We start from the raw sequence: 15,000 nt of genomic DNA, 5'->3' as shown, positions 1-15,000 counted from the left end.
TAAGCCCTAGATATTATGTGATTGGGCCGGCACGCCCAGTGTTGATAAAATACTTTCAGTTGTTATATGCACAGTCAAATAGAAGTGTTTTTAGTGTGGGAAGAAAGAACAACCTTGGATGATTAAAGTATTGCAGAATGCTAGTAAAAAGAAAAAAAATACATTATACAAACAATTTATAAAACAAAGACCGAAAGTGGTAGAACATACTGTAAATATATAAAAAAACAAGTTAAAGCTGCTGTATGTCACGGTTAGGTAGATTGCTTAGAGGACGCTCGCATTCGATCATTGTGACCCGCCCTCTCCCTAGTTCAGGGGTTGGCAACCTTTACCACTCAAAGAGCCATTTTGACCAGTTTCACAAATTAAAGAAAACAATGGGAGCCACAAAACTTTTTCTTTTTAATGAAATAACACTGCATACAAAGTTTTTTTTTGCTTTGTGCTATGTATAAACCAGGGGTTTCAAACACGCAGCCCGCATCTTAATATGAAAATGTAATGTATAGTGCGGACCACGAGTTTTATATGGATGGCGCTTGACAGCGTCATACTTGCCAACCCTCCCGATTTTACCGGGAGATCCCCAAAATGTAAGTCCACTTTTCTCTCGAATGTCTGCTGATTTTTACCCAAACAACAATAATAGCGCCCTCTACAACCAGCATTGACAACGTGCCAGTCCCGGTACATGTTGTATGCAGCTTCTACTTGCATATGCATACTTGCCAACCTTGAGACCTCCGATACCGGGAGGTGGGGGTTGTGGGGTGGGGGCGTGGTCGGGTGTGGTTGGGGGCATGGTTAATAGGGCAGTATATTTACAGCTAGAATTCACCAACTCAAGTATTTCATATATATATATATATATATATATATATATATATATACATATATATATATATATATATATATATATATATATATCCATCCATCCTTCGGGGTCACGGGGGGCTAACCCCTCTGCCACCGTGCTGCCGTCATATATATATATATATATATATATATATATATATATATATATATATATATATATATATATATATATATATATATATATATATATATATATATAGATATGTATATATATATATATATATATGTATGAAATACTTGACTTTCAGTGAATTCTAGCTATATATATATATTTATTTTATCATACATATAAATAAAATAAATACTTGAATTTCAGTGTTCCAGAGGCTATCCAGTAGATGGCAGTATTGCCCTGTTTAACTTCTCCGTTCATGAATGAGCATATCATTTCGGCCACCGTGTTCAATGGAGAAGTCTGTTCTACAAAATGTACAGGCAACATACATACTCCTTCCCCTTCGAACTGTCCTGGATGAACTGAAATTCTTGTTTCCATTCATTTTGGAACTTGCAAGCGTATTTCTTCATCTTGCTCGTCGACGGCGTCGCCATGTCTGTAACTTCCTCGTTCTTCTGCTTCGTCTCCTTGTTGTGTGCGCAGTTGTGCACTCTACTCTCTAAAAGCCGTAGATGTTATGACGTAATTGGGCAGGCAAGTTTTTTATATTGTGGGTAAGCGGATGTGAGAACAGGCTGTCCCCACTCAGGTCCGCATTGAGCTGGAGGGGGCGTGGCCTCCAGGTCCGGCTGAATACCGGGAGTTTTTCGGGAGAAAATTTCTGCCGGGAGGTTATCGGGAGAGGCGCTGAATACCGGGAGTCTCCTGATAAAACCGGGAGGGTTGGTAAGTATGCACGTATGTGACAGCAAGGCATACTTGGTCCACAGCCATACAGGTTACACTGACGGTGCCGATATAAACAACTTTAACACTTTTACTAATACACGCCGCACTGTGAACCCACACCAAACAAGAATGACAAACACATTTCGGGAGAACATCCGCACTGTAACGCAACATAAACACAACAGAACAAATACCCAGAATCCCATGCATCCCTAACTCTTCCGGGCTACATTATACACACCTGCTACCACCAAACCCCGCCCACCTCAACCGACGCACGGAGGGAGGGAGGGGGGTTGATGTGTGGGGGGCAGGGTTGGGGCGGGGGGCGGGGTTTGGTGGTAGCGGGGGTGTATAATGTAGCCCGAAAGAGTTAGGGATGCATGGGATTCTGGGTATTTGTTCTGTTGTGTTTATGTTGTGTTACAGTGCGGATGTTCTCCCGAAATGTGTTTGTCATTCTTGTTTGGTGTGAGTTCACAGTGTGGCGTATATTAGTAAGAGTGTTAAAGTTGTTTATATCGCCACCGTCAGTGTAACCTGTATGGTTGTGGACCAAGTATGCCTTGCTGTCACATAGGTGTGCAAGCAGAAGCTGCATAAACCATGTACCTGGAGTGGAACGTTGATAATGTTGGCTGTAGAGGGCGTTAAATGCTGTGTCATCACAGAATCCCCTTAGTATAGTTGACAGGGTGAAAATCGGAGAATAATTGCCCCGGGAGAGTGCAGGGAGAGGCACTGAAATCCGGAAGTCTCCAGGGTAAATCGGGAGGGTCGGCAAGTATGCAGTTGAGCCGCATCAGAGTGGTCAAAGAGCCGCGTGCGGCTCCGGAGCCGCGGGTTGCCGACCCTTGCCCTAGTTCAAACCTTCAGGATACGCACACACACGGAGAAAAAGAACACCGCCACGGTGAAGGGAAGTGTTTGGAGTGATTGATGGTCTTGCTCACCTGCACGATGACCATTACATCTGTTATTTAACATTTTGTGTGCAAAGGTCTCTCATGGGGCATTCTTCCCTCAATTCTCTAAAATTATTCAACAACAGATTAGATACAAAAAACAAACAGTACATACTTTCAGACAGCCAATACAAATACAGAGAAAATATTTCAACATCAATGGCTTTGAGTGAAACAGCAGAAGAAATGACCAACGTTGCAGATTGTAAATTGTGTGCAGCTGCAGTATTTATGGACCTAGCAAAATATTAGATACAATCAATCACAATAGCCTAATCAATTAATTCGATGTATAGGTCATTAAGAGTGTGGTTTTGAGTTGGGTGAAAAGCTACTTAACCAGCAGGTAACAAGATGTGAAGTTAGGAGATTACACTTCAGAGTGTTTAGATATTTCTTGTGGTTCTGTGACCAAAACTGTTCAATCTATATATTATTAATCTATATAATAACAAAATTGTTAAAAACCCAAAGGACCTGAAGTTAATATTACCGGTATTCCCAGATGACATCATTACATTCTGCTCAGGAAAAAACTTAGCGGAAGTAATGGAAACTGTTAAAGTATAAATGAATAAACTAAGAGGATGGTTTGATAGAAAATTATAAAGAGCTACTGTATAATAGATAACAACATTAGCTGGGAACTATACATTAAGTACAGACAAGATAAAGTAGCAATACATATTTAAATATAGAATAATGTAAAATAAATTCTGAATCAAAAGTCATCCCATAGTCTATGCTGGTGGATGGTCCGAAGCTTAAACAGCAACAAAAGTGAGTTTAGTACAAAAGGTTTATTTACCCATAATCAAAAAGTACAAAGTTGGATTGAGTTGCCCATGCAGACAGACAAACGTTCTCCGGAGGACTCGAGAATCAATCAATCACACATAGCCCTTGTCACTTGGCATTTTATCTGTTTCCCTCATGCGTCAAAGTCCTGTTGTTTTCGACCTGTTTGTTCTGCAACATCCTTGAATCCCTTAGTCATAATAGACAATCAAAACATTTTGTAGAATGGTCAGACCGACTCCATGTTCAACTTTTACCTACATCTGGTCCTTCAATGGTTTAGAATAGAAAAGAATGAAACGAGCAGACATTCTTGACAGACTTGAAATATAGTTCAAAGGTCAGAAATTCCACTACATTGTTAACTCAGATATGTCTAAGCTACTGTGTAGAGATATGGGGAAACTATTGTAAAAGTGCACTTCATTCACTAACAGTACTGCAGAAAAGATAAGTTGGGGTAATATGTAAGGCTGGCGATTGGGAACACACACATTCCTTATATATGAAATACTGAAATCTATAGATGTGTACACTTTCAAACTATTAACATCATCTGCAAAGCAAAAAACAACAGGCTCCCTCAAAATGTACAACTTTTTTTTTTAATTAAGAGAAGTGAAACACAAGGAATCAACTGCATCCAAAATATTTGTATGCATTTAGTATATATGTCTGTGGAAATAAACTATGGAATGGATTAAATCAAGAACATAAACGATGTACTGTACAAACATGGGTTTGTTTAGGAGACAGTATACAATAAGCATATGTCATAAGATAGAAAATTAATATGGGACAGGAGTAGGATCAAATAAGCTTTGTTTCTTCCTACCTTTTTTGGATTTGTTGAACTGTTAAGGGCAAGTGTGGTTGCTGGTTGATCAAATACATATTAATTTCTTACCTTTATTGCATGTGTTTTTCTGGAGCTTTTTTTTTTTTACATTGGTTTTTCTCTTTTTGAGAATGAGGCTAACGTATAAAATTGTGGACTAAATTTGGTTAATACTTATCTCTCCCACTGTATATACTGTATCTCTGACTCTTTGAACAGGTTTGTCATGGTAACCTCTGACTATAACTGCACGTCCTCAGTTTTAAAGGTGAAAAAGCAACTCTTTTCTTCGTGTTTTCTGGCAGAACTTTACGTACAAGTGGGATCGCAGTCACAGCTGCTCTGTTACAGATGTGGAGAGAATCCGCTATGAAACCTCTGTTCAACTCATATTTAAGTAGGTATACATTATGATGCTTATTGAATCATTAAGGCAGACCTAAGTAACCTACCTCTCCTGATGGTATATATTTACCCACCTCCTCTAGAGAGCAGATCAAAGAACCAACAGAAGAAGAGTTGCTTTGTCAGCTACAACAGCACCCCCACCTGCACCTACACTGGGAGCACACATGACAGCCAAGTATTGTACTTTATTGGGATCATCAACAGTGACTTGAGGAAATACAATTTCCCAGATGTTTAAGATCAGTCATTGTTATATTTACAAGTTTTTCTCATTGCATGTATTTATAAGAGCTGTTGACAACAATGGTGCCAAAAATGGTATCATGTCAACTAGTCTGGTTCCACTGTAGTATTTGTATTGTCTTTTTAGTTCTTTTTCTTTTGCATTGCTGTAATATTTGTTTTGCTAAAAAGGGAGTACAGTCTTACTTGTTGTTTATGAATGAAAATATTTGAAGAATGTTGGATATTGACAATGACCCAAGAAAGATTGATAACATTCAAAATAAATATTTTGATACTGATTTCAAATGTATGTAATAAAAAGTGATGACATTTAATTACTTTTTTGTGGATTTTATTTTATTGAAGGCCACTTGGGAAAACCCGGCGGATCAAATCAAAATTGACTTTTTTTTTTCTTTTTTTTTTTTTAGAAAAGGTGTTTACTAAAGTAGATTGCACAGGCAGGCTGCCCTGGGAATTTTTCAATGTTCCTATTCTCCTATGTGCTTAAGCTTAATTCTAAGTCTGTCCTTGTGCGCCTTCATCCAAGATGTGCACTCTAGGTGGAGCAAGCCTTAAATGTGGGCGTTCCCTCTCAAATCTGGCCTTTGTGTATTCTCCAATCGACTCAAGTACTTTGTAGGTAACTTAAGCAAACTCTGATATTTGGAGTTTTCCCCAGGTTGCGTTTTTACCTCTGGTGTGTGAGAAAAAAAGGGCAACCAATCACCTTTTAAAGCACATTAACGTTGTATACTTGAAAGAACAACTGCAGGTGTGTTAAATTGCGCAACACTGGGAGATAGCATGAAAGCTCTATGCTTACTGTCTTTAGTGACAGAGCTTGGGAAAGTTGCATTTTTATAAACTATACTTAAATTTGATTTGCTGTTTATATCCTACCTAATAGTAATATAAATTAAGGGGCAGAATTTTTTTGTTAAATTATTTTACACTACGTCAGGGGTCGGGAACCTTTTTGGCTGAGAGAGCCATGAAAGCCAAATATTTTAAAGTGTATTTCCGTGAGAGCCATATAATATGTTTTAACACTGAATACAACTAAATGCGTGCATTTTTAAGTAAGACGGACATTTTTAGAGTATAGAAAGTATCTTTATCTTTTTAATAACATTGTTATTCTGAAACTAACCAATAATAAACAAAATACTTCTTACTATTAATGCGACTTCTTAAACCGGTGCGGTAGAAAACGGATGGATGGATTAAAATGCATGAGAATGTTTTATACTTTGAACGTTATTTTTAACACCATGATTACCAGCGGAATTAATCATTACTTATGGTGCTAAAGGCCTACTGAAACCCACTACTACCGACCACGCAGTCTGATAGTTTATATATCAATGATGAAATCTTAACATTGCAACACATACCAATACGGCCGGGTTAACTTATAAAGTGCAATTTTAAATTTCCCGGGGAACTTCCGGTTGAAAACGTCTATGTATGATGACGTTTGCGCGTGACGTCAATGGTTGAAACGGAAGTATTCGGCCACATTGTATCACAATACAAACAGCTCTGTTTTCATCGCACAATTCCACAGTATTCTGGACATCTGTGTTGGTGAATCTTTTGCAATTTGTTTAATGAACAATGGAGACTGCAAAGAAGAAAGCTGTAGGTGGGATCGGTATATTAGCGGCTGGCTGCAGCAACACAACCAGGAGGACTTTGAGTTGGATAGCAGACGCGCCATCCGACGCTAGCCGCCGACTGCATCGATGATCGGGTGAAGTCCTTCGTCGCGCCGCCGATCGCTGGAATGCAGGTGAGCACGGGTGTTGATGAGCAGATGAGGGCTGGCGTAGGTGGAGCGCTAATGTTTTTTATCATAGCTCTGACGAGGTCCCGTAGCTAAGTTAGCTTCAATGGCGTCATTAGCAACAGCATTGCTAGGCTTCGACAGGCGGCACAGCATTAACCGTGTGGTTACAGGTCCAGTGTTTGGTTCGGTGTCTCCTGATAGTAGTATTGTTGATATTCTGTCTATCCTTCCAGTCAGGGGCTTATTTCTTTTGTTTCTATCTGCATTTAAGCACGATGCTATCACGTTAGCTCCATAGCTAAAGTGCTTCACCGATGTATTGTCGTGGAGATAAAAGTCACTGTGAATGTCCTCTCATTTTCAAGAGGATATAGTATCCGAGGTGGTTTAAAATACAAATCCGTGATCCACAATAGAAAATGGAGAAAGTGTGGAATCCAATGAGCCCTTTTACCTAAGTTACGGTCAGAGAGAAAAAAAGATACGTCCTGCACTGCACTCTAGTCCTTCACTCTCACGTTCCTCATCCACGAATCTTTCATCCTCGCTCAAATTAATGGGGTAATCGTCGCTTTCTCAGTCCGAATCGCTCTCGCTGCTGGTGTAAACAATGGGGAAATGTGAGGAGCCCTTCAACCTGCGACGTCACGCTACTTCCAGTACAGGCAAGGCTTTTTTTATCAGCGACCAAAAGTTGCGAACTTTATCGTCGATATTCTCTACTAAATCCTTTCAGCAAAAATATGGCAATATCGCGAAATGATCAAGTCTGACACATAGAATGGATCTGCTATCCCCGTTTAAATAAAAAAAATTCATTTCAGTAGGCCTTTGTAGTGGATTGTCCGAAGCTTAAACAGGCAACAAAAGTAGTTTAGTACAACAAATTTATTTACCCATTATCAGAAGTGCAGGTTGAATTGAGTTGGCCGTGCAGACAGACCACATGTCACTACGGAGCAAACAAGACACACACAAGCCAAAATCACTGTCGAGTTCCGGTCTTCTGCCATTTTTTACGTGTCTGTTGTGCGTCATTGTTTGTTATCTAAATGCGTCAATGTCTTGTTGTTTTTCCTATCTGTTCCATAACAACTCGAATCCTTTAGACAGTCAACACATTCTGTAGACAGGTTGGCACGACTTAATATTCACTTTTGTCCCATGGCACAAAATACAAGAGAATTGAAAATGAGCGGACATTCTTAAAAGACAAGAAATATAGGTCAAAAGGTCAGAAATTCTACGACATACCCTCCTTCCAGGGTAAGACCCTGGACCAAAACAATTTCTGATGTAGACCACTAGTTAAATCTCTACCACAGATAGAGGCAAAAACCTCAATGTTTTTATACGAGGCAAAAATTCCGTCTATGACCCTCCTTCAGAGCGATCGCTGTTACCAGCCTGCAGTAAAACCATCTCACAGAACACAATTAGTGGCCTACCCTTTGATTTAGTAAAGGAATAACAAATACTTTTATCATGAACATCGTTGAACATAAATAGATGAATGTATATAGACTTATGACTGTAAGACATTTGCAAAAATATTTTTCCCGGCATTTGCAATGGATGTAGTTACCAATATTGTTAATTACCAATTAATTTTGAACACACAACTGAATTTCGTATGAGTCCATGTTCGATTAGTGCTCGTATAGATGGCTCGGTGGTGCCTCAGGCTGGTGGCCTGCCGACACCTCGTTGGGCTTTTGGCTGCCTTGGTGAAGAAAGAGATCCACTCAAACAGTCTGTCTCTGTCTCTTCTTGGGGTGTGGTTCAGTCCATTGGGCAGACTGTTCAGTGGCATGTGCGTGCTGGCCGAAATTGGGGAAAACTCAGGTAGAGTTGGAGCTGTGGGGGCTTTGGGGAAGGCTGGGGCAGAGTATGGGGCGTGGGGCTTTGGTCCAGGCCCTCGGCTTGCTTCAGGCCTCCTCGCTGCTTCGGCACTCCCGACACTTCTTTCCACAGCTGCTGGAGTCCCGGTGGACACATTGGCTGGCAACCTTAGTTGTTCTCGTCATCGCTGGCAAGGTGTTGTCTCTCCTCTCGGTTCCTTCCAGTCAGGTATCGGGTGTTGGTCCTGGCTTGGCTTTGACCGTGCCCCTCTTAGCAAGTGCAAGGGAATCTGGGGTGGCTGCTTTCATCCTCAAATCTGCACAGAGGAACTGGCACACAAATTCTACATTTTGCAAACTTACCATTTTGGTCTCATGGTCTTTCCACCTTCCTAGGAAGCTGCTGGTCCTGAGAAGTGCTGATCTTGTGACTCAAGATGATAACCTGTTTTCTTAAAATAGGTGCCGTTGTTTGACCTAATCATTTTGGGGAAACCATGTCGGGATATTAGATAATTCACAAAACATTTAATTACTGAATTGGCACCCTCCTTTGAGGGTGGGGTTGCTTCCGCCAACCACTGCAATTGTCAATCTAAATCATTACGTTCCTTTATCCTTGTACCGGATTGATCATATTGATTAAATAAAACCTCAACACGCTCAAACTTGACCCAATCCAAACTCACCTCCCCCCTCTGTCCCTCTCACAGGGACAGTGTTAGTCGTAGTAATAGTAATACTAGTAGTAGTAGTAGTAATAGTAGTTTCAGAAACATCCAATAAAAAGAAAAGACAGCTGATAGTCAAGTGCAGCAAGAACAGAGGCGGAGGACAGGTCATGTTTGAGGTCACTGTTCGCTTTTGCAATAGTACTTTGATATTTTACAACACTTAGTGAATTATTGTGGCCTCAATAATTCACTAAATAGTTGTATTTAATTTAGTCTATCTATGATGGGACTATGCACAGAAACATTAAGTTCAGAAACAGATGTGTTCTGTACCAGATTATTTCTAAATAGCTACTTTCCATCTGCAGTCCCTGGCTACCTAAATTAAAGGGATCCAAAAATCAAGCAATAAAATTATGACACTAATTAATCATAATAAATATATACATTCATAATATTCAATAATTAATCAAAAAATAATCATACTGTAGCATGTAATCAAATTAAGAAAAGTCATAAAATGCCCCTTCATGGACACATTCTTAATATACAATACAACCACACCTTATTTACATCATCACACAAAGACAATACATGCTCTTGTTCACATCTGTCATCATTCATACCAACAACCAAGATTTTAACAGCCATACCTCACAATTTACAACAAAAATGCTCTCATGGATAAATATAATACTCATTAAATTGATGTGTCAACATAATGCCCCTCTTATTGACTGTGTGAGCAGCCTTGATTGCTCCAAAGCCACTTTTTAATTTCAAATGTTCTATTCCTTTTGTTATAACATGGAGAAGGCTAATTGGTCTGTACATGTTCTGGTCTTCTTTATTTCCTGCTTTATGGGTTTAATTATAGTAGCAGTTTCTCGACGTGGTAGGGAAAGTGTTTTCCGTTATTGATTTATTTATCAATCGTTGTTATACGAGCAATAATACAATCCTTATATGTTTTTAGGAAGATAGTGTCCAACCCATATATATATCTCTAGATCGTGAGTCTGATAATGCAGTGAAGATTTTGTTTAACTTTGTTTCATTTGTTAATTCTAAAATTAGTCCATCCTGTTCGTGACGCCAATTTGTGTAGTGGATTGTCCGAAGCTTAAACAGGCAACAAAAGTAGTTTAGTACAACAAATTTATTTACCCATTATCAGAAGTGCAGGTTGAATTGAGTTGGCCGTGCAGACAGACCACATGTCACTCCGGAGCAAACAAGACACACACAAGCCAAAATCACTGTCGAGTTCCGGTCTTCTGCCATTTTTTATATGTCTTTTGCGCGTCATTGTTTGTTATCTAAATGCGTCAATGTCTTGTTGTTTTTCCTATCTGTCTCTTGTGCGTCATTGTTTGTTATCTAAATGCGTCAATGTCTTGTTGTTTTTCCTATCTGTCTCTTGTGCGTCATTGTTTGTTATCTAAATGCGTCAATGTCTTGTTGTTTTTCCTATCTGTTCCATAACAACTCGAATCCTTTAGACCAGGGGTGTCAAACTCATTTTAGATGGGGGGCCACATTGAGGAAAATCTACTCCGAAGTGGGCCAGACTGGTAAAATCACGGAACGATAACTTAAAAATAAAGACAACTTCAGATTGTTTTCATTGTTTAAAAATAGAACAAGCACATTCTGAAAATGTACAAATCATAATGTCGTTGTTGTTTTTTTACACTTACATGTTGCATGTTGCGGTTAATAGTATTCTATCTTTATGCTCAGTGGCTTTGTGGTTAGAGTGTCCGCCCTGAGATCGGTAGGTCGTGAGTTCAAACCTCGGCCGAGTCATACCAAAGACTATAAAAATGGGACCCATTACCTCCCTGCTTGGCATTCAGCATCAAGGGTTGGAATTGGGGGTTAAATCACCAAAATGATTCCCGTGCGTGGCCACCGCTGCGTCTCACTGCTCCCCTTTGGGGATGGGTCAAATGCAGAGAATAATTTCACCGCACTTAGTGTGTGTGTGACAATCATTGGCACTTTAACTTTAACTTTATGTGTCATTATTTATACTTTGTGAATAAATCATGTAATAATGTTCATCAGTCAACTCATTGGTGTTAATTTTCAATCTATCAAGATAAAAAAAATAATATCAAACTCAATTTACAGGATGTTATTTATGTAGTTGTCTCATTTTCCTCGACTAGTGTACTAACATCATGTGGTTTATTTTATTTTTTTACATATGTAACATAATCTACAAAGATACAAAGATTTGTTGTTGCGACATCTAGTGGACACATTCATAACAGCAGTTTCTTTCATTTAAAAACGTTGGCTCATTTTTATACTTAGCAAACTCATCCCATGGGCCAGATAAAACCTGTTCGCGGGCCTGATCCGGCCCGTGGGCCGTACGTTTGACAACCCTGCTTTAGACAGTCAACACATTCTGTAGACAGGTTGGCACGACTTAATATTCACTTTTGTCCCACCACTGGTCCATTCAATGGCACAAAATACAAGAGAATTGAAAATGAGCGGACATTCTTAAAAGACAAGAAATATAGGTCAAAAGGTCAGAAATTCTACGACACTTTTAAGCAATGTCAGCTAAGATTTATCTGAGAGCCAGATGCAGTCATCAAAAGAGCCACATCTGGCTCGAGAGCCATAGGTTCCCTACCCCTGGACTACATCAATGCATTAGTATCGTTTCCCAAAACTAATCCCCCTACTTGGTGCTGGTCTTCTTAAATGGACACGACACTACACTATTTTGTTTGTTTGTTTTGTAGATTTTGGGATGAACTGCCCCCTTAAGTAAGGCTGAAGCAAATAAATTGTAGGTTGAAAATGTTTGCCCCTCTGAAAAAAAGTAATACTCCCCACCCCCAAGTCATTGGTTCCTACCAGGTAATTAATAGCTATTTAGATAGCATTTAATGGAACAGAGGTATATAAAGCTAGTAAAGCAGCTGTGTGCTGGCTCTAAAAAACATAACTTCAGAAACAATACTGTAGGATTTATGAATCCTAATTCCAATCTGCTGGAAGTGTGGTAACATTTATCTGGGCATCTGGCCTGCTGATGTAGATATCATCACTAGAATGAGGTTACATTATGGAGGTTAATTTGTGTCTTTATTACGTAAACTTTTTTTTTACACTGAATTTTATGAACTGAATTTGTTTACACCATATTATGCCGACAATTTCATTGGGAAAAAAAATCACGTCTTTTAAAATTCAGCGTCAAAAAATGTGCTGCTCTAAAAAGCAAGACTCCTTTCAGAGGGAGGTCAATCTCTTTTCAGTCATGACTCCAATCACTCAAGTGGCGTCGCCATGTTGTTCCACAGGAATTTTAAGGGGAAATTGTTGACTAGTTTGGAAGGCAGGTGGATCATAACGGTTGTGCAACAAAACGAATCATAGTTCTTTCTTCTCAGCTGCAAATGTTGAGCTTTTTAATGACATAGCCAAAAAAATTCTACAAATGAACAGTCAATATATAACAGCCTCTTTAATTATTGGAGGAGGCCTTAAAGAAGCCCCAAACTCTAAACTTGACAGATTTCCACAGAGAATTGACAAATCTATTATCAACCCAATAATTAATAATTTCTGTAGTAAATTATTTCTGATAAACCCTTTTAAATGTCTTCATCCTGACACAAATAATTAATTTAGTCGGTTTCAGAAGGACATCACGGTGGAACAGGGGTTAGTGCATGTGCCTCACAATACGAAGGTCCTGAGTAGTCCCGAGTTCAATCCCAGGCTCGGGATCTTTCTGTGTGGAGTTTGCATGTTCTCCCCGTGACTGCGTGGGTTCCCACCGGGTACTCCGGCTTCCTCCCACCTCCAAAGACATGCACCTGGGGATAGGTTGATTGGCAACACTAAATTGGTCCTAGTGTGTGAATGTGAGTGTGAATGTTGTCTGTCTATCTGTGTTGGCCCTGTGATGAGCTGGCGACTTGTCCAGGGTGTACCCCGCCTTCCGCCCGAATGCAGCTGAGATAGGCTCCAGCGCCCCCCGCAACCCCAAAAGGGACAAGTGGTAGAAGATGGATGGATGGATGGATGTCTACAAAGTCAGGGATATACTTATTGCTCCTGGGATTTACTTATTATTATCACAAAACAAAGGGGCCAAAAGAAGTAATTCAGGATGTTGGAAATTAAGTTGCTCTATATTAAACAATAGTTTGTACTGTAAGGGTATTAAAGAAATAATATTTAGACACATAAAACTCGAAGATTTCACGTTTATTCAGAAATGAGAATTGTTGAAATATGAGTGCAGAGATTTTTCCATAAATTTTGGAAAATAACTTGCTAAAAATATGAATACAAATATATCCTCTTTGAAATTAACAGATAGTTAAAAAAAACAATTTTGGATGATAATGACAAATGTGCATTACATAATCCTCAAGATAAACTAGACAAAATGTGTATTGAAAAGGCTAAAGATGCATTTATAAGATCAAGAGCTAAATGGTTGGAAAAATATCTAATTATGTTTATAGTTTGGAGAACAAACGTGGATCTACAAAAATAATTGAGAAACTAAACATTAATGAAGTGCTCACTGCAGACACTAAAGTAATAAAAAAAACATACAGTATATCTCAAAATTATATTAAAAGCTGTACTTGTCTTCTTTTAATATTGAAGAATGTGACTCATTCTTCCAAACATTTCAGCCCCTCAAACCCAAAATTTCTTCTCATAATTCAACAACATGTGATAGTCCCGTAAAAACAGGAGAACTCGATAACATTGTAAACAGAGCGCCTCTTAATAAAAGTCCTGGCCCTGATGGCTTACCGTTTAAATTCTTTAAAACCTTCTGGGTTAATACAAAATAATTACTTTTGTGTGTCTTCAACAAAGTTTTAGATTTAGGCCAACTGCCAGAAACAATGAAACAAGCTATCAGCACTCTTTTACCTAAATCTAACAAAGATATTCTCTATATTGAAAACTGAAGGCCTATTTCTTTGCTGAATTCAGATTACAAAATTCCAACTTCTTTATACGCTCGAAGACTAAAACCTTGTTTGGGAAACATCATTTCAGGCACACAGTCAGGTTTCATGAACGGTTGTCCGTTTAGTACTGAATATGATCGACTACTCACATCTCATTGATGAAGGAGCTCTCATTCTTTTTTTAGATGTCTTAAAGCTTTTGATTCTGTAGAGTATAAATTCATATATAAAGCTTTAGACTTATTTGGGTTTGGTGTCAAGTTTAGAGAAATGGTCAGAACTGTTTATAATGGTAGTAATAGCAGTGTCGTTCTTTGTGCACACCTGTTCAAAGGCTTCTGGTTTGGTAATTAATAGGAAGAAGTGTGAGAACATGTTTATTCATGAAACAGATAAGCAATCTGTTGGTGGAATTACTGTTATAAACTCTCTTCGATATCTTGGAATTACTATCAACAAGTCGATAAGTGATAGATTAGATGAAAACTTCTCTATAAATATCCAGAAATGGAAAGGGACCTCACCTTTCAAGGAAGGATCATGCTCTCCAAGGCTGAATGGATTTCTTCGATGGTTTATCCTGCCCTATCATTATATGAAGATAAAAAAACATACTCAACAATAAACTCCACTCTGTTTAAATCTATATGGAAAAATAAAACAGACTATGTTAAAAGAAATACAATGATTAGAAACTACACTGGTGGAGGTTCCAATGCTATATAGACTTTGAAACTCTTAACCATGTGTTCAAAATCAAATT

General features: G+C 38.8%; 1 protein-coding gene and 1 long non-coding RNA gene across 4 annotated transcripts in view; one reads left to right on the top strand and one right to left on the bottom strand.

Moving 5' to 3' along the window:
• tpcn2 (two pore segment channel 2) overlaps positions 1–5,289 on the top strand; it is a 164,566-nt gene extending 159,277 nt beyond the window's left edge. For all 3 annotated transcript variants that reach the window (XM_062030168.1, XM_062030162.1, XM_062030154.1), the window contains 2 exons: positions 4,633–4,724; positions 4,816–5,289. In XM_062030168.1, the coding sequence (XP_061886152.1) occupies positions 4,633–4,724; positions 4,816–4,903 (180 nt within the window). In that variant the 3' untranslated portion in view covers positions 4,904–5,289. The remainder of the gene's footprint in view (positions 1–4,632; positions 4,725–4,815) is intronic.
• A 1,668-nt stretch (positions 5,290–6,957) lies between these two features.
• The window catches only part of LOC133663731 (uncharacterized), a 12,375-nt gene continuing 4,332 nt past the window's right edge, over positions 6,958–15,000 (bottom strand). Inside the window, exons 3-5 of the long non-coding RNA XR_009828397.1 lie at positions 14,762–14,822; positions 14,387–14,442; positions 6,958–9,070 (exon numbers count right to left, since the gene is read on the bottom strand). This is a non-coding gene — a long non-coding RNA (uncharacterized LOC133663731). The remainder of the gene's footprint in view (positions 9,071–14,386; positions 14,443–14,761; positions 14,823–15,000) is intronic.

This window comes from Entelurus aequoreus, linkage group LG02, assembly GCF_033978785.1.
Source record: "Entelurus aequoreus isolate RoL-2023_Sb linkage group LG02, RoL_Eaeq_v1.1, whole genome shotgun sequence".
NCBI classification, from domain to species: Eukaryota; Metazoa; Chordata; class Actinopteri; order Syngnathiformes; family Syngnathidae; genus Entelurus; species Entelurus aequoreus.
Note: the sequence above shows the minus strand (reverse complement) of the source record. Positions and strands in the feature narration are given on the sequence as shown.